Raw genomic sequence first — 24667 nt, 5'->3', positions numbered from 1 at the left:
ACTAAGTTCCTCTGTGTCAGTCCTTTCTCAGCTTTGATTTTTAGGACTCACCTGGATTCCAATCAAAATTCCTTCCTTAGGAAACGTAAACCCTGTGGAAAGCATAGCCTTCTGGAAGGCAGAGTACACATCCTCCCCGAAGCATGCGACCTGGGAAAAGGCACAAAGAAGGCGGCATGAGGGGAAAAAACAAAAACAACCTAAAAACATGGCTTTAAAGAGAAACAGGAATTAAATTTTTAAATAAGCTGTTTTGACTTCTTCACGCAGAATCAGACTGCTTTTGCATGGAGTCTGCAGGCAGGGGAGGAAAAAATAAATCAGAAAATCATTGCAGACAAATCTCATAATTTTAATGAAGCAATAATGAAGGAATAAGCAACGCTTTAGTTTCAAACAGCACACCAAGGAGTAACAACAATTGATTCCACTGAGTTATGGGAATGCTGTACACAGCCTCTGCTCCAGTGTTTGTGAGTGCACTGCAAATTGTTTAACATTATCTAATGCTTAAATACCAGTGAGTGTTCTGCATGCAGGCATGTTTCTCTGTGTGTACACTGCAAACTGGGGTAAGACAGTGCTTGTGCTGTCATGTACTTCTGGCATTTCTTGGGAAGATAAACCATGGTATATAAAGATGCTTTTTCCATTAAAAGTCCACAGGTGTACAAAATTCAAAGAAAATGTTAGTATGTACAAAACAACAAAGCAATCATGCCAATTCATAATAATTTATTTTATATAAACAAAAACTTGATAAAGAAATAAAAAAATATCATTTAGCAGTCTCCATCATTTAGAACTGCCTATAGAGCTCAGTTGCTTACAGACTGTCATATAGTAATGATCTTCTGTAGAACTAAATTGTGTTCCTTATCAAAATTTGATGACAAAAAGAGGAATGCATGAGCTTTTGTGAAAGTTAAAAACAGGAAAAAAAAACCAAACCAAACCTCACTTTTTCTGGACAACTCCACACTTGTTGAAAAACAGTCAGAAGCAGAAACTGTCACAGATTTTTCTCTTTGAAATAACAAATCTACACACACACACAGATGGGATAAAGGGGCTGACTGAGAATTGCTCTCCCATTTTCCTCTTATGGTCCTTCCCATCACAGAGTGAGCCCTCACATTCATGGTCTCACTGTTACCATGGTGAGCAGAAACCAGTATTTCAAGCAAGAAGAAGAACAAATGATGATTTGCCAGATCTTCTGAAGTAAAAAAAGAACAACCAAACAAACAAAAATCCCACAAGGGAAGGGATAAAAAAGCCATGACAACTTGTATCTCAGCTTTTCTCTAAAAACTCATCCTTGAGTGTTCAGTCTGTTCTACAGTGTATCTGGCTGAAGGGTTATGTATCTCCTGGACTTTCTAGGGTGGTGGACAGCCCCCTGCCTTGTAGGCTTGGACCAGGGGTTTCCAGCCTGCTGAGAGAGGGTTATCATTATGGCATGGTCACAACAGCCACAATACTTGAAGAGACCCCAGCACTGTGTCTTCCACTGTTGTGGGAACCACGACTCCCAGCAAAATACATCTCTGCCAGATAGATGTGACAAATTCAAGCCCAAATCAAGGCATGTGTGTGAAAAATGTCTTTGAGGAATAATTGAGCATTTTACCCAATGCAAGTTATTATCCTTGCTTCACTCATAAGAAAGACCTTCATAACTGTCACTTTTTATGGCATTTGTGAATATGGATCTTCCCAACTCATAAAAGTTAATAATCCCACCCTTATGACCAAGGTAATCTCTAACTCCATATAAAGCTCAGAAAAATAATTCTTGCCCTTAGTTACATTTTTATTCCTTTTTTTTTTTCGGGGGAGGGTCTGTGTAGTCAATTTTGTTCTGAAAATAAGGAAGTCACAGAATTCACTTGGCTTTTTTCTGCCCATTAACTACATTGAAAGGAAATCTTCTGCAATACTGTTTTCCACACATTATAAAGAGCAAAATAAAGTAATTCTGGAGAGATGTAGGAGAACTAAGGCTGTTCTTACCACGTATCTGGGTATAGTGCTTTTTCATACTAAAATGATAAGTCTTTCCTAGTGAAAACAGCTCATGTAGACATACCCAAGCGCATATCAAATGAAGCAGCCCAGGCTCTGCCACCTGCCTAGCTACGGTAGAGCAGAGTTAAGCCTAATCTAATTGCCTCAGTATTTAATCATTTCCCAAATGGACTTTCTACCCAGAATAAATCTCTTGCCACCGCAACTCTTTTCTAGATGTAACAGAGCAAGCAAGTTTACAGATAGCTTGGGTATACCTACAGAAGCTATTGACAGCTCAGCAGTAACTCATAAACAAACCTCTTTGTTCTAGATGAGTTAATACCTCTTCAAAGGATGCAGGTGGAAACCTGTACCCCTTGAGGGGTGAGGGCTCCCATCAGTGCTGAGCCTATGCAGGAAGAAGAACAGCTTTGTGCTTTTACAGTGTGCCATGCATACACCAGAGACACATTTTGGAAGCACCTCAGAGCCCTGCTGTAGAAAGAATGGGTAAATTAGCGCAGCCTCCCTCTCACCCTACCAACAGTCAGCACTGCAGTCATCACATTTTATTCACTCTTTCTCACCTTTTGCACCTTGGGACATGCCTTGATGGTTACCAAGCAACAACAAAAATACCACCACACATATTTGTTGCCTTTAAGTAACTAGCACGTTCCAAGAGCAAACGCTCATGACCTGGAGTCTCGATATTGTTATTCTGGCATGTGTCGATTGGGGGTTTTGAAAACTGTAAGCACTTGTCTGTCTAGAAGCAGGTGATTCATAAAATGGACTGACACATGGACAACCTCCCAGAATCCAACAGCTCTCAGATAAACTCATTTCAGGCTGTCACAACAACCAAGTCCAACTCAGGGAGCTGACATGCAGGTAAAGAGGGACATCCAGTGGCTGAATAAACTGGGTTTTCCAGGACAATGTGTTTTTACAGATAAGAAAGATGTTTTCAATTTTCTGAAGAAGCTACAGATGCCATCATGATTCAGGCAGTAATAAGATCACTTTCAAAGATTCATGATGTTTAAAGGCGACTTGGTTTAAAAAAAAAAAAAAAGGCAAATCTAAAAGATACCTCCCCAGTAGAGGCCATTTCACATCGGAGAACAGGGTCAGCATCTCTCAGCCGGGACCAGGAGAACATTGGGGCCTGGTGAAAGAAAGAGCCGGGGGGGAGGGAGAAAGAGAATGAAAATTTAATGGGTCATTTTAAAAAACCCAAAACTTCAGCTACACTTGGACGTGACAGAAAGAGACAGACATGAATTAATCCAAAAAAAGATAAGCAAAGAAGTACTTGGCGAATGAGTTCCCCCAGCATCTTAATAATGGACTGGAACAAATAAACACGTATTTCACCAATAAATCATCCTTCTAACTCTTGCAGTCCTGCTCACATTCTGATGGCAGATTTCTAATCTGTGGTAGCCCACTATCACTATCATTTTTAGTACATATTTTAAAACAGAAAGGTTGTGAAGCATCTAATTTGTGGAACAAGGAGAAACTAGCTGAAGCCAGTCGGGTTTTCTGAGAAAGCTGTTCTCCAACAGACATTTTTCATTCACAGGAATCAAACCATTCCACAAGAATGCACTCTTTTTGTGTAAACCAGATGAAACTTTGGAAATGATTTTCAGATTTTCCCTCTCCCCTCCAAAATACACACCTCTAATTTTTTTTGATCTTTTGTATGAAAACCCCTGATCATCATCATTGTCTGAGAACTTAGGACACTGCAGTCTGAGTTCTTTTGTCTAATTTGACCTTTTAAAAAAAAAAGGAGGTGGGGGGGAGGAGTGAAAGAAATTGTCTGTTAGAGAGTCAATGACCACATGTGGCCAACATGGAACAAATCAAGAATTTTCTGCTAAGGAATAATTTCCTACAGCGCTTCTCTCCATCTTAAAGTACTAGTGGCATTTGCATACAGACAGCATCCTTGTTGCTTAAAAAGAATCTATTTTTAAATCCAAAGACATAATTCTGTTCTTGGAAGTCTCTGAGGGTAACACTGCAGACAAGACAGCTGCTGTTTCATGACACCTAACAATGACCAACTAAAATGTGACAGCAGAAATTCATTGCAAAAGGTTTCTCAATAACTGTTGTGTCTTGGTGACTTTTAGATCAGTTTTGCTTCTTCTATAAGTAAAGAGAAAATTTTTACAGTGGCCAACTCTACAGTCTCAAGCTGAGATATGGCAGTCAAGGTGGATTAATGCACATATTGTCTTGAAAGGTAAAAAGCAACAAAAGCCGTCCACTAGCTCCCTAACTTTTGTCTGCCATGAACGTGAAAATGTGTCAGCAGGAGCAGACTCTGGTACTGCAGATAAATCCTATTTAAAACTTAGTCAGTCATACTCTACCCAGGATTTAATCTTAGTCAGGCCATGATACTTGCGTCACTCTGCAAGCAAACATGTTTCAGTCACTAAAGCTAAAACGGTGGGACTCCGAATCCACAAAGGAGCAGCTATGTTGAGAAAGAAGAAAAGAATTTCATATTCTCTTTTCAGAGCATTTAAGAACTGCTGGAGAAACAAAATCCCATTTCCATGCAAATATTCCTAGCAATAAAAACATAAAAGGACAGAAAATATGATGCATGAATAACGAGAACCAGGTTTAACTGGAATATTTTTTAAAGTTTAGCATTTCCAAAGGCATTAGCAGGTATTTTATTTGACAAATCCACACAGAACACAAGCAGTATAAAAGGCTTTGTAGTGACGTTTTCAAGAATATAGTTGGGTTTTCCGCTCTGTAGCCAGCATTCCCAGGAGAGACAAGACTCTTGACAGTTTAGCTAACAACAGTGCAGAAGCCCCAGGTCTAAATAATAGACATTTATAAAAATAAGACTCAGAAAAATAAAAAAGTCTCAGATTAGAATTTCAGATAATGCCTATCCGTGGCATCAAAATAAAACGTAAAGCTACTTCTAGACTGACTGGCTTGCCAATAACATGAGCTGGCTGGGGCCACAGATTTGCCTTGCATTTTAATAGGTCTGAACATTTTATTAGTAGAAAGATGTTAGGTTTTTTCCTTCCCTCCATTTTCACTTGATATGGAAGCTATTAAAGCTTGAAAGTTTCTGTATAAACAATTCTCATTATCCATTGTGTTTTCTGCACTGCTGTTCTAGATTTTTATGATTAGGAACTTCAATTAATTTTTTTTCTTCCACTAAGCATTCAAAAATATCTACAGTACACTTCGGTATCTTGGGTGCTATATAAGCTAAGTAAAAGTAAAAGCTTAGCCCCACTGAAATCAAAGGAGCCAAGACTTTCACCCCCATTTTAACTGGTGGTCTATATAAAGGGATTCCATGCATTCAACAGCCCACGTCCCAAATCCTGAAGATAAAATCTGGGGGGCACTCAAAACACAAATTTGTACATGTCCACAAATATATTAGATAGTATTATGAAATAGCCTGAACTTCAGTGTTCAATTCTGCAAGTGCATATTTATTATGCAGTTCATAAACATGACTTAGAGTAGGTTAGAAGTAAGAGATAAAGGGAGATGGATTTTGTTAATAACCACTGGACAATTTTCCTGTGACTTTTCTCTAAAATTCCAAACGTACATTATCCTAACAGAAACTGCAAAAGGTCAGTTTGGCCTTTGGCCAATGAGTAAATTGTTTTCTCTGGGCATTAAAGTACTAATTGCCTATTAATGTGCTAGGTGCTGGTTCTGTTGTGGGGTTTTTGGTGCTCTTTTGGAAACCATACCTTAATCCCTATGTATTTGGAGGGAATAATGGGATGCTCCAGTGTGGGGAGGGATGACTCATTAACTTCTTTTCCAATCATCACTTTTGTGGCCACATCGATGAAGTCCACACCCAGAGTCTTCGATACAAAAGGGAAGGAGCGTGAAGCCCGCAAGTTGCACTCTATCACCTGATGGGATTCAAAAGGAGAAATACCAGGGTCAGGCACTGTGCAATGAAGAAACAGATTGATTCATGTTTCTGGAAATCAGTCCTTACTCCTCTTGGCAGAGATGCTCTTCAGACTGCCAAATAAGGGACACAGAAATTGTATTCAATATATGAGGGATGGGTAGTGGCCAGCTTGAGATACAAGGAGTCTGCTGTTCTGCAACTGAGTTTCATCCCTATTGTCTGAAAATTAGAACTTTGGAAAACGTGTTGTACTATACCCTAAGTTAATGTGCAAGAGGCATGGAAACTTGTGCACAGGCATTAGGCACAACCTTTAGAAGCCCACCTTGTTCTTTTTGCATGGTAACAGCACTTTGTGAATGACTGGGCTATACTTCTTGACTTTCCTCATCTACATGTGGAAGTCATTCAGGGACCCAAGCAAGAAACAAAGAAGTTCTGCATCCTGCTGAGAAGTGCACCATGGGGATCAATACCAAGAAGAAGAATTGCTGTGAGAATGAAGGGGAAGTGAGGGGGGACAAGAATAGGTAAGTTAAGACAGAATGGAAAAGAGGGGTTATCCACAGATAAAGGCAAGCACAGCTGAGGGAAAGCAAGGAAGGAAAAACTCCATTCTGTCCCTCTGTGGAGTTTCGGAATAACTATGTGTGAAACAGACGAAAGGTGAAGAACAGTAAGTACATTTTTCTCAACTAATAGCCCAAACAGGATCTTTCACCAATAATGCATCTCTTCTATACCATGTCAGGTTTTCTTTCCATTCACCATTTCCTCAGCCATACTCTGCTCACATTCCTCTGACCTTCTTCCATTAGCAACAGGAAGCCAACTGTTACCCATAAAGGGTCAGACATCTATTGTGCTTCTGTTACGGATAGCTACCAGGACCACGCTATTTAGATACAGTCTTTATATTAAAGAGTCAAACACTTAAATTGTCTTGCTTTCTTTCCAATGACTTGGAAGGCTTATTTTAATGATTGAAGTAGCTAAAGATGAGAGATGATCTCAGAGATCTAAAAGCAATGGTATTCAGTTCATAGGATGAGGCGCAGGTCCCAGTGCTGTCCATCACATTCAAAAGTGATAATTTTGGGAAGGACAACAATCCACAATAAAACAAAAGCTAGTGCTGGCAGACAATGCAACCAGGCTTGCTTCACCCTCAATGGCTACCCTGCTGTAGGTAGGGGAGGATGCTCTCTCCAGCACAGACAGGGAGAGCTGTGTGACTAGGGGTGGCACAGGTGAACTACAATCGTCAGACAAGGCAGGTTAGAAACTCACAGCTGCTACTGCCACAGAGTTTCCAAGACAGGGACAGCAGGAACCATGCACCTAACTATCAAAGTAGAGCCTGACTTCCTCCAACAGTCACAAAAGTTCTTACCAGCACATCGTTGCCTCGCACCAAAAACTGAATGTTGAATGGACCAGAGATGGCAAAGGCATTTGCAATCTTTTTTGTAGCAGCTTTAACCTACAAAAATAAGTAAGTAAAAATGCATATATATTTTTAAAATAAATAAATAAATCCCACAAAATAGACAGCATCATGTCAATAAATCACCTCACATGTGGATTCCTTTAAATGTCACATCTCTCTGCCCTAGTATATTTTTTCTCTATACCCTCATTTTGGCAATAGCATTATCTTTCAGAAGGAGCCATGTTTAATTTGCCTGGTAATCTAGAGCCCAAAGCTCCATTTGAGGGCAGAAGTAAAAATGCAGCTTTGTGTCTATGTGTGAGAAAGCAAGAAAAAGAGGGAGAAAGAGAGAAAAAAAGCCTGCCCTGTCTGTAGCAATTTCTACACTGCACACTGGAGCCTTTATACGTTTCCTGGTGAAGTAATGAATAATTATGTTTTGCCATTTGAGATTACGTACTCAGTTTTACAAGTGTCCCAAGAGTCTTTCACCTGTCCCATCACAAATCAGTGGGAGGTGTGTCAGCAGAAATACTCTGGAACAAATTGGGAGAAAACACTATGGTCTTATTTTCTAGATTTGTCAAGAAATCACGTGCCATTTCCATACAAGCGTTTGAATAGCTTTGCTCCAGGAGATGGCTATTTTCAGAAACAAAGCCTTGGACATTTGTCCTGGTTTCAGCTGAGATAGAGTTAATTTTCTTTATAGTGGCTGGTATGGGGCTATGTTTTGGATTTGTGCTGGAAACAGTGTTGATAATACAGTGATGTTTTAGTTGTTGCTGCACTGGTCAAGGACTTTTCAGCTTCCCATGCTCTGCCAGGTGCAGAAGAAGTTGGGAGGGGACACAGCCAAGATAGTTGATCCAAACTGACCAAAGGGCTATTCCATACCATGTGACGTCATGCTCAGTATATAAAGCTGGGGAAGAAGAAAGAAGGGGGGGACGTTCAGAGTGATGGCGTTTGTCTTCCCAAGTAACCATTACGCATGATGGAGCCCTGCTTTCCTGGAGATGGCTGAACACCTGCCTGCCCGTGGGAAGGAGTGAATGAATTCCTTGTTTTGCTTTGCTTGTGTGCGCGGCTCTTGCTTTACCTGTGAAACTGTCTTTATCTCAACCCACGAGTTTTTTCACTTTTCCTCTTCTGATTCTCTCTCCCATCCCACCAGGGGGAGTGAGCGAGCGGCTGGGTGGGGCTTAGTTGCCAGCTGGGGCTAAACCACGACAACATTCTGGTAGAGTTGGAGCACAGACCATTCCATCACAGCTCTTGTTAGCTTTCAAGCAAATCCTTTCCAGGATGATATCACAGGGGATGGCACATTTCATTTAGAAAACGCATTTTGACAACTAACTCTGTATCACTAAGTTTATTCTCAAAATGAGAAAAAGTCAAGTTTAGGTAAGGTTCATTCATCCTGATATCCTTTCCAGAAAAGGCAGGCAGCTAGAAAGTCATACACCTGATCTAATCATTTAAGGACTGTGGGAGAAGAAGTAGAAAGTGAACCGTGGCATATATATGCATTAGACACCCCTCTACTGCCATGGTTGCTGGTCCTAAACCAATGAAACAAAAAAATCCAATGGGTGTGAAAGCGTGTACATCTACTGCTTAAATTGATATCTACTGCTTAAATTGATGGGATGCAGTTCAGATGATCCTCTGTGCAGTATAGCCAATCACAGGGGGCACAATAACATCCTACATTTGCACACATCACACTGGCCTTTAAAAAACATTGGTGATTTGACTTCTCCTGAATTCCTCTTCTAAGTTCTCCCAAGCAAAGGGGGAAAGCAGATTCAAAGTCTTATTTTCTTTTCTTTTTTCAGTGCTACTGCAACACCTACCTTCTCCAAGGCTCCCTGGCTAACAGTCTGTGTGGGTAACATGAGGGTGGCATCTCCAGAGTGAACGCCTGCATCCTCCACGTGCTCTGAAATAGCATGTGAGACAACCTGCATACAGTAACAAGAGAGCAGTTAGTTCTCTCATGAGAACTGTCCCATCTCTCATGAGCTGTCCCATCTCCATGCCCTTTGCTAAGTACAGCCCAGCACAGTCCCCTGCACAGAGCTGTATCCAAAAGAGGATACAGACAGGGGAAAAAATGGAATCTCCCAAAATTTTGGGGAGAATAGGCTTGAAGCAGACACAAGGAATATGAACAAGGGGATCATGTTAGTGTCTTTCATACTGTGGTTAAGCAAACTGCGAACATGAAAAAACCTACCATGGCCTGGAGATCCTAAGGCTTCCTTCCTCTCTCTAACGCACATTGACTCGGAAGGTAAAAGCTAATTAGGCTTTAAACCAGCTCTCTAAGTTCTCCTTGCCACAAGCACGAAAAAGTTGTCATTCTCCAGCAGAAACACATATGGACTAACTTCATTTGTATATATGTTTTTTCCACTCTTCTGTGGTGTTTTAATCATGGAGAAAAGCAAGCAGAGGAAATTCAGGCCTAAGGATTTAAATTGAATGAATTGCATCAAGGCGCACTACCTTGATACCGAAAAAGTGATCTTGTCTGCTGGTTAAAAATGAAGATTGGAAACAGTTAAATGAGAAGTTTGTGATTTTTTTGTGAGACCTGTCTTTAATTAGTAATGAAATGCAAGGTGAAGTTGTAATAATAAACCAGCTGTGGTAATATCGTAACACATGCTGATACAATTCTGATGAAAGTATTTTGTGAAACCAGTGATTTGCGAATCCACTAAAAATTATATTCTAACGGATTCATTCACATGGTTAAGCAATGCTTAAAAAAATAACTCTTTAGATGAATACAATAAGGTAGGTTGAGCTTTTCAAGCACGATGTTTCTGAACCTAAGATGAATTAATCTTTTCTTGTTTCTCTACTCTTCTCAGCACGAATCCATGGCTGTATAGTAAATCATTCAAACCACACATTTTTGCAAATCTCCGATCCTGAAAAAAAAGTTTAACATTAAAGAAAAGCAAAGTTCTTACTCTTCCTGCCTTGGCTACGGCATCCATTTCCACCTCACGGGCTTCTTCAATAAATTTAGTGAGTACCACAGGGTGATCCTGTCATCAAGACAAGACAAAAGAAGAAAGTTTTTATTTGAGAGTATTTGGGGACCATCCAAGCACTCCACTATTCATCACTGGAAAAGCTTTGGAAGCAGAATCCCACAAGACCAATCTATTAATATCCTTATTTCCACAGATGAGTGAACTTTGCAAAGAAATAACGGGGGGAAACTTGGCGTGATTTCCCCAAAGCCACTGATGCATTAGTTTGAGTCCTCCATAATGTCACCACGACAGGGAAATTCGGGGCAAAACCACAAAGTGCTTTTAGGTGAGACCATGGTAGAAAGACAATAGTGGGACACATGCATGGATCCAGTGTCCTCTGATCCTGTCTCCCAAAGATATTCCTTACCTCCAAGATCTTCAATTCTTCCTTCCTCTGAGCCTCCCAGTCACCTCACTGGGCATACTGCTTCACAGAGTAATTGATTCTTGGCATACTTGATGACTTTGTACAGTGGCCATTTGCTCTTTTAAAAAGTTACATATTTTAGGCAATAGATCCATTCCTTTCTCATTTTTCTGCCTGGTTTCCTAAGTCTCCCAAGGGAGAAGTTGCCACTAATTATAGCTGGCCAGGAACAACCTGTCCTTGACTCTCAACATATTCATTGGTATACATGGTTTTCCCTCCTCTTCTTCCTGCTTATCTCGGGATGCTAGCACACACTTCCCACTCTTCCCTAATGCTTTCTCCTTCCAGCCACCTGCTCCAACAGATGGTTAAAAATCTAATCCACATTCTTCCAGGCCAGCTTTATGTCTCAACATTTTACCTGTCCCATCCACTATTAACTGCCTGTTATTTATTAGAGAATAAAATGGAATAAATGACAGTCTGTGCATGCTCAAAAGGCTCCTCTTGAAAAAATATAAAGCAACTCCAAAAGTTACAAGACACAATTCCTTACATTGCAAGGGTAAATTCACAGGCAAGGACAATGTCACAGCCTACACTGTTTCATAAATTTAGTGGCTTGTGTCCTGAAACTTTCTGTCTTGCTGCAGTTTTTCACCAGAAGATTTTATATGTGCATACATCCTTGTTTACTCCAATCTGTCTCAACTCGCACAAGAAGTTTTGAACATTACTGACAACATAAATGCCATAAAGACACAACACTGTAACAGCAAAGTAGCTAAAACAACTGAACAACACTGGTCAGGCACTTTATCTGGAGATGCTCTGTTGGGTGGAGCAGAATTAGGTAAAGCTTTGTAACCAGAAAAAATGATGTGTGTGTCCAACAAAGATGCTCATATTCAGTTGTATGCTCACAACTAATATTGCTAGCTTCTGTAGAACCACTCACAGGCCATAAAGCCTTGACAAGGCTAAAAAAAGTGCATAAGCAAACTCCCTAATTTAGAAGCAGAATACAGTTCTTTTGTTCTAGTTTGCTTTTTGCTAGCTTAGCTTCAACTATACTATGGCTTTTGTCAATATAAAAATACTGGATGAAGAACGAATTCTTCCCTTAGCAGTCTGACTACAGTAGCAAAAATTTAGCATGTAAATCTAGTGTAAGTCTCTGCAGGATCAAGGCCAGAGCACCCGAAGACTCACGGTGTGCAACTGGTCATGTTTGCAGCAAGCATCAGTGCCTTGTTTGTGTAGCAGCACTGGACATCGTAAGGGTTCCATGGGAGCATCCAGTCTTTCCCCTAGGAATGCATCGCATATTGCCAAGACTCTACAACTTCAATTCCCAGCAGGGTGTCCTGTCCCAGGGATGAGACCTCTCAGCAATGAAGAACGTTGCCCAATTCAAGTCAATCAAGCTGGGACAAGTTAAGCTACCAAGGGTCACTTTCTTGGGCTTCAGCCTCCTTTAGGGCATCCATTGCCATCACAAAGCCATCCAGCAGCAAAAGTGATCTGTCCCACTGAACATGGCTTAGGGCTGCTGCCTGGTCTGCCTCTGAGTGTGTGGGGAAACACGAAGCAGGGTACTTAAGATGAACTACAGAGAGAAGCTAGGTGTTTTGGGAGGCTGAGCATTGCTGAGGATCTGGTTGCTACCACAGGTTGACCCTGTAAGTCTTTTGAGAATTACTTACATAATTCCTTCTGATGGAAGGAACAGTGGTACTCTCCCGCTTTCAAAAATTCCTTTAAAGTTGTTCAAAGATGATAATAAGCGGGCTGCTTGCCTCCACACTAATCTGTCCTTCAGGATATTATTACTTTGCAAAGTATCTCCATTTCATTACATCTTTTCTTGCTGAAACGCTAAACTTGCATCATTTGCCTCATACACTTAAAAACCACATGCTTTTGTTCTGGTTCAAGCTTTAACCACCTAAGAAATCCCCTGAGTAAGCAGTAACGTGTCTGGCTTCCATAGCCAGTTGTGTTTTCAGAGAGTTCTTTTTTGATTTATTTATTTTTAACTCCAAGATTCTTGTGACAGTAGAGTTATGGTGCTGCGGTACTGTTCTGAACAGTGATCATTCAAAAAAAGGGGAAAAAACCCTCAGAAGACAGACCAAAAGGTGAGGCTAAACTCAGAGACTGTTGAGAGGTCAGACTTTGAATTCTGTATGTTCTTCATTCAACCTTGACCATTTCACTTTCTTCTCCTCCCATATTCTCATCTCTCCAAACATTCCTTGTACAATAACACTGATAGGAGGTATAGAAGAAATAAAAGCTTTGAGTTGTTTACTATGTTCTGAAGCATTCATGTCTTTGGGAAATTGCTCAGATTTTTCTTTTCTAAATTCCAACATACTAGACCAAATCCTTCCCTTTGCTAGAAAAAAAAGACACTTTTTTTTCTAAATCCCCAAATTAGCTTTTGAAAAACATTTAAAACGGAAACCAGAGCTTTCATCTTCTGTATTACATACTCTGCAGATCAACAATCCCACTGGATTAACAGTAAGCAGGCAGCAGTCCTGCTTCTGTATCAGAGGAAAATGGAATGCAGTACATGATTTGGAGAGTTAAATGTCACAGCAAAATCTTGCAAATGTTCCTGCATTTAAAAGGGTAAAAAAAAAAAGGGGGGGGCAAAAGATGCTATCAGTTCTATGCTAGTTGGCATAACCTGCTACTAGCAAGCTTGGATAGGGTAGGAAGGGTCCCAGCCCACTTCTCTACATCTGTTTATATAATTAACTGGTCAGAAATGGATGCCTGGGTACAACAGTGTTATGGTTTAACAGCTAACTGCCGTCCCCGCTCCAGCCAGGCATCCCAGTGGTATCAGTAAGGGTGCCTGCACAGGCTCCCATGGTCTGCCCATTAGGGAACAAACTGAGGGGTCAAACTCTAATTTCACTGGCTCCACTCCAAACAAGGAAAGGAAAGAGTGAGGAAGATGCAATACAGAAACAAAGAGATGGAAAACACAGTAGAGGTGAAACAAATACAGCAAACACAAAGAAAAAGCAGTGGCGGGCAAGGACTTGTACCTGAGAGACTCTGGTGGCCTCTGCTAAGAACTTCTTCATTTCCTCTTCTGTGAAAACTACATTCATTGCAGACCCACTGTGAGAATGGCAAAGAAAAGAAAACAGGTCAGCTTCCCTCATGACTTCAAGAGAGATATCAGAGCATTAGACACCACAGCACAGGGTTGCCAACTACCTTTATATGACAGACAAGCCAAGCAAGCTTCTGACTCAAGCCACTTGCTCTACTCTTGTCTCAAAGAAAAGCAGAGCTGGTACCTAATGAACCTCCATTGTACTTCCCAGAGAAGACAGGTGACCTCCAGAACTATAACGAAGAATCAAATAAAGAACTGCGGTTGTGTAGCCTTAGCACTGCTGCCAAATCTCCTTTCTGACCTTTAAAGCTCCCCCTAATCTGGAGGAGATGGCTAGTCAGCCAGAGAGCCCCACTAAGTACCCAGACTTTCACCATACTTGCAGTTTAGTTGTGAGCTCAGGACAAAACAGTTGCTTTGCTCACGTTAGCCCAATTGCTCATCAATGACAGATGAAGCGAGGAATGCACAGGCCAGTGGTGATGGTGCGACAGTGTAAATGCAGATGAAAATGGGCTGCTATTTGCTGGCCATTTTGCTGTGCCCCTCCCCTAACGTCTTAGACCTTAAGGGAGGGGCATAGCAGATACAGATACCATATCTGAAAGCTACTTTGAAACGTAGCTGTCAGTAATATCAGAGAGGGGGATTTGGGAGAACATGGGTTGAGAGTCAGTGATTCAGGTCCCTTTCAAAGACAAGAATCTTTTAAAAAAGATGTAACTTCCACCATTGATGTTCAGCTTCCCCTTTGTTTTGGTGGGCAAGCCCACGGAGGCTGTGGGGAAAAGTGGAGGAAAGATCTATGCCACAAAATCAGTCACTTTAGCCTAAGATAAATAGACACAAGTACCTAAGTGATTATACTTACCGGACTACCTCTTCAGCTGATGTAAATCAATAGAATTCAATTAAATCCATGGACCTATGTCAGCTGCACCACTGAGGATGTGAGCTGGTGCACACAGTACATAACTAGCAGGGCAATGCATTTAGTTTTCCAAGGCAACAGGCAAATATTAAAGGCCGTATCTGTTCAAAGGATGAAGATGTCTATCCGTGGACCTGCTGCTATTCTGTAAATACAGGCCAGACAGTGTGCTGTGCTAGGGCTTTTCACTTTCTGTTTCCTCAAGTTTTACATCCTCCAGTTTCATCTTTCTCCCTGAAGTCCCCCTAACCTGTCCAAACACTGTTTAGCAAATACGTACAGTGGAAAGGGCCTCTACTGAATTTAATACGTATGGAAACAACAGGCTAAAAGAATTGTTCCCTAAAAATCCAGATAATTACATCAGGAGCAGTTTCTAACTTATCCTCCTGACCTGAGTGCTGGTTTTTAACTTTGCTTCGCCACCCCACTGCAAGCTTCAGAAACTGGATAGAAAAGTCACATTCAGCAGTCTCTTCTAAAGGATATTTCCTTGAGGGTTGAAAATATAAGAAATCATTCTCCTTTTCTTCTTTTTAAATAAAAAGATATTTTTTTTCTCCCCTGAAAATGAATACTGTGCCTCTTCATTCTGATATGTGTCTCTTTTTCATATGAAAGGGATCCTGTCTCCAATTTATTTTCACTTGTAAACTGTGCCCAGCAAACTGCCTCTCTGTGCCTAGTCATCTAGCTATGAAGAAACGCCTCGCAGAGAAGAGTGATCATTCAGAATGTGAGAGTTTGCTGTGTGTATGCGCTGGTGTAACTTCTTCAAAAAGTCTAGCTGTTGGAAATGTGTGGCTCTGTACAAAGTCTATTTAAAGAGAAGCAGCTGCCACAGCATAGGGCCATAAAACATGCCTGTAAGCAGAGATGCTTAGCAAATAAGAAGCTGAATTCAAAAGACGCAGTGTCATTTTCTGAAAACAGATGCCAACCCCAATAAATGGCCTCAGCATGCTCCCTTCTGTTTTTCCTGGTGGCAAACAATCTTCTGGCTTAATAGTACAGGTAGTAGTCTCAGGAACCTTAAGGAATATCGCAGATGGTTCGTGTTTTTGGCCTTGAGATATGAAAAAGGTAATGCAGCTAAACAGACATTCTTACAATGATGTTCTACCTTTGACCTGTGCCTGATGGACATAAGGGATCCATTGGCTTCCTTTATTGGTTTGAGCAGTTGTCCCACCTGTTAAGACGGGCAGCTTTACGTCACATGCACCTAGCATAGCGTTTTCCACACATCCCCTGAAATTACTCTCCCTTGTCTCAAAGAGACTTTTGTAGTTCTGTGCTGGTTTTGGCTGTGATAGAGTTGATTTTCTTTATAGTGGCTAGTGTGGGGCGATGTTTTGGATTTGTGCTGGAAACAGTGTTGATAACACAGAGATGTGTTAGTTGTTGCTGCACTGGTCAAGGACTTTTCAGCTTCCCATGCTCTGCCAGGTGCAGAAGAAGTTGGGAGGGGACACAGCCAAGATAGTTGATCCAAACTGACCAAAGGGCTATTCCATACCATATGGCGTCATGCTCAGTATATAAAGCTGGGGAAGAAGAAAGAAGGGGGGGACATTCGGAGCGATGGCGTTTGTCTTCCCAAGTAACCATTACGTGTGATGGAGCCCTGCTTTCCTGGAGATGGCTGAACACCTGCCTGCCCGTGGGAAGGAGTGAGGGAATTCCTTGTTTTGCTTTGCTTGTGTGCGCGGCTCTTGCTTTACCTATGAAACTGTCTTTATCTCAACCCACGAGTTTTTTCACTTTTCCTCTTCTGATTCTCTCCCCCATCCCACCAGGGTGGAGTGAGCGAGCGGCTGGGTGGGGCTTAGTTGCCAGCTGGGGCTAAACCACAACAAGTTCATATCCCCAACTTGACGAGCTCTGATGGTTGAGCCTTACCTCAGAACATAAGAAGGCCTCAGCAAACATGGGTAACTCACAGAGCGTGCAAATTCAACTGCATCTCTCTAAAGAAAGGGAGGAAAAACGTGCTGTGAACAAGAAAATATTTTAAAGTCATACCAAAATTTCAACTCTAACTGTATTTGCACTTTACTAGCCACTAAGATTGGGGGGGGGGGGTGGGGGGAAGTAGGGAACTACAGCCTGGAAGGAACATAATACATGACTTCTTGGTTCCAGAGTTGTGATCTTCAGACCTTCTCTGTCCATAGAACTTCACCAGGAAAAAAAAGCAGTGATGACACATCTCTACTCCTTTTCAATCTCCACCTGCTAGAACAGTTTTCAAGACCAGCAGGACAAACCAGAGTAGCCTGACAGTGGTGCTAACTTTTGCTGGGTATATACCCCATGTTGTGTAAAGGTGATTTAAAGACACTTCCCTTCCAGTTTCCATCCCACTCCCAGTGATGCTATAGCATCACTTTACAAGGATCAAAAAGTTCTTCAACATCAGCAGTAAAAAAACTGTCAAATGCCTTTGGAATCTTGAAATGTATCAGTAAGTCGGTTTGCCGACTTCCATTAAATCTGCATCTGCAGATGCTCATAGCAACTCCCAGTCGCTTCATCGTTTCCCGGATGCACATCCCAACTTACCAATGTGCTGACTGCCTTCCAGGGAGCCTGGGCCACATGCAGCTCATCCAGAACAGCCGAGAATATGGCGCGATCTTCTGCCCGGTTAATCTGCAAAGGATTTGTGCCAAGGATCTTCACTCCACTCTGGTGGAGTGGCACTGCCAAGTTATTGGGAATCTGCCCGCCTACAGAAATAATGCAACCACTGCATCCCTGTTGGCAGAAAGAAAGGAGCACGGTCATGTCCAAGTTAGCTTAACATTAAGAGCTGTTATAATGAGGAATCCAATATTTAGATTACATCACTTTTCAGGTTGTTATGAGCAAAGGCAGATCATAATTGTGCTGATCCAGAGGCACCCAGGCTGCAAAATGTGATTCAGAGTGTGTAACCTCTCTAAAGCAGCAATATCCTCCTTGATATCACTCAACAGACAGCAGTAACTTGAGGTCAAATTCCCCAGGAAACCAAAGAAATCTGCAGTGTTCACATGCCTTTTGGCATCAAGCCAAGATTTTAACTTCTGCTAGAACCACAGACTGTTACCTTGTTTTCATGTCATGTTTAGGTCCTTCTGCTTTCCCAGTAAGGCAAAGCACTGAGCTGACACATGCTCCCTTGCTTTGCAGAGGAAGGGTGCTGCACTATGAAAACCTCACACCCCACAGTGAAACTCAAAACTCCGCTCGGTGGGGTCAGGTCTCCCTCCCGTGTTCTCCTACACATGTGAACATAGGGACCATCACTTCAGCCGAGCCCCCTCTCGCCCCCCTGCTGCAACCTTTGGACATAGCAGCATGAACAAACAAGATGTTTTAGGTCCCCTTTCTTTCTCAGTCCAGCTCTTCCGAGAAAACACCCTCTCCCACGCTCATGGTCAGAGACTTCCAGAGTAGCAGACATTCATGCAAACTCTTTTATTACAGAGTTGCAAGGCAGTAACCCCCCGGAGAGAGACAATGGGAAAACACCTGGACTTTTTTTTTTTTTTTTTGTTATTTGCTTAGCAAACATCCTTTCCTAGCCCCAGATGCCAGCCTTTAAGGAGCGCTCACTGCTGACCCCTTGCTGGCCTGTACAAAGCAAAGCAGAATCTAGTTCAACAGAGCCCAATTCATCAGGTGAATTACTCTGGCTACACTTAGCCCTTTATTTTAATTCATCCTCATTATTCCTGACTAGCTCCTCATTTCTGGTAGTGCATTCAATAGTAACAAGTATTTCAGCCGAACTGTCACATATGCTCATTTCTACACAGGTTATTTGCAAGCGCTTCAATTCCAATTCCAGAAGCGGATGAGGCAGGACAGGTAGCATAGCATCCTCCAGCCACAACAGCACATTTCATGTTCATCACTGAGTGACCACAACATTTTAAGTGAGGAAATAATAAATGGCAAATAACAAGAGACAGGTGAGCTCACTTGTAAACACACATCCTTCTTCAGGTGCAAATATGGGCATGTTTTTTACATAGAACCCCTAATGCTTTCAAGTACAATCTAGTCTGGTGTGAAAATTTTCAATAGTAAAAAAAGGCCTTAGAGTACCTGCAACAATTATGAGGATATGAATTATGCTTAGATTACGTAATAATTGAGGGTAATTAAATAATGGGCACTTTACTTCCAAATTAAAGCTGGTGAAACTTTGCCCAAAGGAGAATCAGGCCCACAGTACAGCTGTAGTGAAGGGCTCTTTTGAAGCAACTGTGTTTGACACAGTTTTACCCACCTCTAACAAATGAGAAACATAAATCAAGTGATCCATGGTTTGGCTCTATCTTTTAGAGTATCAATGTTCTTTTAATTAACAAGTGTGTTTTTCCTGAAGAAGGTTAGCCCCACTGGCCTTCCTGGAAGAGGAACTTCTTAATGAGGGATTTAAAGGGATTTAGAGTGGCAGATCTGTAAGCTGAGAGCAGGATGGACTAGAAGTGACTGAGAAAAAACAGATGATAAATGCCAGTACAAACCCTGCTCAACTTTAATGTGGTTAATTTCCTACCATAATAAAAAGCCACTAAAAAGTCTGGCATTTAAGCAGCACTTACTATCGCAAGGTCTACGAGATTATTATTTGCTGCTAATATGCAGTGCTGGAGATTTTTTTTTTTTCCCTTTTCACAATGCAGTCACTTATGGGATGACATACTGCTGCTGGCCAACAGCAACTGCCTGAAAGAGCTTAGGACAGGGAGTGAAAAATGCCTCATTAGCAGAGGGTAGAGCAAGGACAGAGACTGTTTTGTGCCCACATGGGTTGTCTCATGACATCAGAGCTTGCCATCTCCAACTCAGAAGAAAAATCTGTTCCTTACTGCTTCCAGACCCATCCAAAATACAGTACTTATCTCTAGTCCCCGGACCCCTTATCATCCCACGTGGACAAGAACCAGACAGTGAATAAAGCAAACCCCTTCTTGCAGCTTGGAATGGCTCCTGTTTGATAACAAGTCACCAAGTCATAGTTTTGCTGCCAAGGTCAACCAACATCTTAATCTATCCTCAACGTATTTGAAATGTGAATGTCCCAGCTAACAGCTTCTCTTCGGCTGCTGCTTATTTCTTCCATTAAAACAATTCTAGTCACTGAGCCTCTAAAATCCAAATACTGCCTACATCAAAGTTGGGATGGCGTTAGGGACTCCAGCCCCAAGGAGACAGAGGAAATCAAGCAGATAGCAAAGAATCATATACTCATTTCTACTCAAAAAGAACCATAAATTGAGACCCAGCTGCTGCTTACTTCTTCCTTTAAAATTCTGCTGTTATTTCCCAAAGCACATTCTCGCCCAAAGAGCAGCCCACTGCTGTGCTAGGGAATGGGACTGCTCCACTGAGAAATGTGGGCACACAGAAATGGACTCCACTGCATATCCCTTCGTCATCAGCCATATTTTAATTATAAAGAAAATGAATAACAACCTTGCCATTAGATATCTTTAAAATATATGCTATACATAATCTAGTGAAAGAAGCCTAGAGAGAATTATTTTCCCCTTTATAACAAAAATCAGTCTTTTTATTACTACCTTGCTTTTATGTCATTAGTAATAAAGTTGGGTTTTCTTTTTCCCTGAGTTTGAAAACAAATTAGACCATTAAAATTGTACCTAAGAGCCTCCTTTAGTTTTATGAATTGTTTCAGAATGATCCTAGAAACTGAAAAAGAATCAGAAGAGGCCCTCAAGCAGATAGATATTAAAATAAAAAGGGAACGTCTTCTCTGGAAACAAAAAGCCAATAAATCTGAGGAAAGGATTTATTTTTTTTTAAATTATTGTCCTCATAGACTACCACCTAGCTTTGCACATTCACAGTAAATTAAACTTCCCTCCAAAGCACGGCTCTGTTGTGCAGAGCTTAGTCTCCGGTGAGTCAGAGCAGCTGTGAATGTCAACTGGAGAGGGAGAAGTAAAAGGGGACACAAGGGAGAAAAAGAGAAGGGATAGCTGAGTATGTCCCTGGGACAGGACCATGCGAAGCCATGAGCAGCTCTTGGTAGGCAGGTTCCAGCCCCCTCAGTCTCGCTGGTAACCTCGCTCCTCTATGTAGCCTAATTTGCCTAATCAGAAAAACTAGATAAAGTCAGTGCACTTATTTACTTGAGCTTAATAGTTGCCCAAGGTTTGCTGCCAATCCTAACAATGTTTAGGAAGTTGATGTATCATCTCTACTGAGGGCAAAGGGTTGTGTCCATTGTTTGCTGATGGTTTTACCTACAGTTTGCCAATAAGCCTGGCCTTTTCAGAGTATTTGCCACTATTCTTTGTGCACTGGAACACTAGAGGAGGCTGATGAGCAGGAGAGTTTAAAAGATCAGTCTGAAATCATGGCACTATTCATGCTTTGTATATGAAGCTGGGAGAGATGGTTATCTGTAGGACTGGTCAGGGATCTCAGAATCAGATCCTGAACTTTTAACTTCATCATTTCCTTATGGACTGAATTCCAACTGCATTTGCCTGAGGAAGTATTCTGTTAACAGGATATTAGCATTTGGCTCACTCATTTAAAAAAAAAAAAGACATATAGCAAATAACATATTTTACACTACACTCTGCTGGAGGTCTGGAGTCTGTCCCCAGGTCTGCCTATGTCCTTTTGCATGAGTCTTTGCAGTCTCTCTACTGCTCAGAGACTCAGTTTCCCTACTTGGAAATTAGGCATAATGATACCATATCCTGTTGTCACTACTTAAGAAAAGTGTTCTAAAACAGCTGAGTATTTATTATTCATCTCGGGATTTATTAGACAGCACAGTCCTAACTTTGGATGTTTAGGCTCCGACCCTGATGGCTTTAATACCTCCAGAGCAAACATCAAATTGGCTGTTTTCATACCCAAGTCAGACTACCATAATCCTCTGCAAACTCCCAGCATCTCTCTTCTTCCCCTTTTTATTCCCACCACCTCAGCTCCTGCTGCCTCCTCCCTGCCCTCTCTCCTCTCACGATCACTTTTGGGTTTACTTCACAAGCAGGACAGACTAAAAACATGCCCAGAAGCATGAGCACAGTCCAGCTGATGAACACGGCTGACTGAAATTGCCAATAGTATCCTTCCCCTTCACCTCCAGGTACCAGAGGATGCTGCTATTAGACCTTGAGATCTGCAACGCCTCCCATCATAAGCAAGATCAGCCTATGAACTGAGAATCATGACTTCAAACTCATCAAGCCCTGCTGTGACAAGCAGGATAACACAAGCTTCAATATGTATGCATTATTCTTTTCATATATTTTTCTTGCCCAACTTGCTAATTACTAGCACTATGTGTTTAAATGAGTAGTTGCTCCCTCATCACTACCTTCTCTTTGATCCTGCAGTAATTAGATGCTGTGTTTCATCAGTGTTATTTGTCTGACAGACTGTCACACCAGTTTCTTCCACGCCCCAAGTTCAGAAGTTCAGTTTTGCTTAAGTAAACAAGAGTTCAATGCTTATAGAGCTGAGCCTCATGGATAATCCTAAAGCATTCAAAAATCAGCCTTTAAGACTCCAGAGAGCCACCAGAGTCTTTTGGCCTGTCCTAAAGCTATGCTTTCTAGTAACAGTCTCTGTTTTTGTGAAAGTTTAAAGAAGAGGTAAAACAACACACACAAATAGGAAAGTATGAACATGCAATCTAAAAATTGTCCTAGACAGTATTTTGCAAATGGTTTAAGAACAGAGCCTGGAGACTGGGACTTGAGTTCTGATGTGCTTTTGCTTGGTTCCAAATTTGGGAATGATCAAAACGTAGCCAGATCATAAAACCATTTTAGAAACTTGCACTCATTGACAAAGGGGATGAGCTCGAATTGTCATATACTAGGAAAAAGAGCCAAGAAAAATCATAAGTTTAACATGAACTGAGTTCTGCAAAGTTGCTTCAGCAAGTTACACAGCCAACTCGCACTAAATTTCAAGGAAGATGAAGTTCCTGTAAGCACCTTTGAAAGCCTCAGCCACAAATCCAAGATGAGTCTGTTACCAGTTAGAAATCAACATTTTCCAGATTGGGACCAACTCTTTACATTATATATCCTCCCTTTACCAAACCTGTCTGGGATTGTTCTCCATCTCTTAGTATCAGCACTTCTGAGCACTTGAAAACTCCAGACAGACAAGTGCAATGTCTGGGCCCGGAGCTGGAACACATTTTGGTTTGATGGCAATTCCAATGCCCCTTCCTGACCTGCCTGCCTGCATGCTGGACCACATCCACCACATTGCCACTGTATTGCAAAGCCAAAACTTCAAGTTCTTGAGCACGTGTTAGTGTTATGCACATAACTCGTTCTACTGCTTCAGGGGGAGTACTTGTGCTTAAAGTCAAGGATATGCTTAAGTGCTAAAGCTCAGCACCACAAGGGCAGAACAATTTGTGCGATAAATGACTGTGCAGCAAATTAAATCTGCTTGTAAATATTGCACAATATGGCATCTTGCAAAATAATTTAATATTTATTTGGCATTCATTATTGAGCAGTCTGCTAGGAACATCAACGATGTGTAAAATGCAACATCAGGATCCAAACCAAACAGCTTTTGCTAGCAAGCTCTCCCCCCTCACCCCCAGCTGCTCTGCCAAAGCAAGCTAGTGACAGGAATTTTGAAAAGTTTGGTTTGCTTCATGGCTTTTTATTGTGCTTCTGCTTTTCTTTACCTCATATTGGTAGATGTCCAGGATCCTTTCCAATGACAGCTCCTCAAAGTACAGTCTGTCACACTCATCAAAATCTGTGCTCACTGTCTCCGGGTTGCAATTCACTACGACGGTCTTGTTGCCAAGCTGACGCAGTGTGCGGATACTGGAGACAGCACACCAATCAAACTCCACGCTGCTTCCTGCCAGGAGACAAAAAAGTGGGCAAGGAAAGGAAGGATACAGAGAAGAAAACATAAGCAGACGTTCTCAGCACTCAAAAAAGAAAAAGAAAAAACCCCAGCATTGCCTCCTGTCAGCTCAGAGCAAGAAATCTAATTGTCCTCCCATGGAAACTAATCATCCACAAACATGAGACTCCAGGCACAACAGGTAAGTTGGCTCAGCTGCTCAGGAGTGACAGGCCTCTATAACACGTCTGTCATCCTGCGCTCATAAACACTCATGTCTGCTCTTGCTGCCCATCCAGCTACTACTGCCTCCCAACTAACGCGCTTTGAGATAAACTTAAGAGGCAGAAGCTTAGAGATGACCAAATTGAGTGTCCATTATTATAAGACAGCCCTGTTTACTCCAGGAAACACGAAGCATTTGTACAGGTGTGGTTTAAAAAACAGAAGACTGAAGTGTTTTTTACCTTCCAGAAGAGCAGAGTATGGCTAACCTAACAGAAAAATTACGACTCAGTGGGTTTGATCTTCCTGTGTGCTGACTCTACATAAGAAAAATTGGTAGAACACCACTTTTAGAGACACCCTGTGATCCTTTTATCTTGGTTTAAAGGCCACAGTGACTACGGCAACACTGTGGGGCAAGCATGTCCTACTCCCCTGAACCCTGAGTAAGCACTGTGGCCACCTCTAGAGGAAAGAGGCACAGAGGGAGTCGCCTGGTGCTCAGGTGAGCACCAGGACTTGGTGCTTGGTCTTGGGCAAGCAGCAGGACTTGGGACTTGGGCAACACTGCAGGCTTCAGGCAATGCTGGAGTCCAGACTTGCGCTAACAGCTACTGTCCCATAAACTTCTACACTCAAACATCTAAGAGGGGTGCCATAAACAGAGAATGA

The 24667-nt window shown here is 41.8% G+C and overlaps 1 protein-coding gene across 1 annotated transcript in view; it reads right to left on the bottom strand.

Moving 5' to 3' along the window:
- CPS1 (carbamoyl-phosphate synthase 1) overlaps positions 1–24667 on the bottom strand; it is a 97409-nt gene that overhangs the window by 9847 nt on the left and 62895 nt on the right. Inside the window, exons 25-34 of the mRNA XM_072874272.1 lie at positions 23601–23782; positions 17465–17659; positions 16802–16869; positions 13892–13967; positions 10385–10462; positions 9257–9364; positions 7356–7445; positions 5787–5957; positions 3110–3184; positions 52–150 (exon numbers count right to left, since the gene is read on the bottom strand). Of these exons, the coding sequence (XP_072730373.1) occupies positions 52–150; positions 3110–3184; positions 5787–5957; positions 7356–7445; positions 9257–9364; positions 10385–10462; positions 13892–13967; positions 16802–16869; positions 17465–17659; positions 23601–23782 (1142 nt within the window). The remainder of the gene's footprint in view (positions 1–51; positions 151–3109; positions 3185–5786; positions 5958–7355; positions 7446–9256; positions 9365–10384; positions 10463–13891; positions 13968–16801; positions 16870–17464; positions 17660–23600; positions 23783–24667) is intronic.

This window comes from Ciconia boyciana, chromosome 10, assembly GCF_034638445.1.
Source record: "Ciconia boyciana chromosome 10, ASM3463844v1, whole genome shotgun sequence".
Classification (NCBI taxonomy): domain Eukaryota; kingdom Metazoa; phylum Chordata; class Aves; order Ciconiiformes; family Ciconiidae; genus Ciconia; species Ciconia boyciana.
The sequence above is the reverse complement of the archived record's forward strand: the minus strand, read 5'-3'. Positions and strand labels throughout refer to the sequence as shown.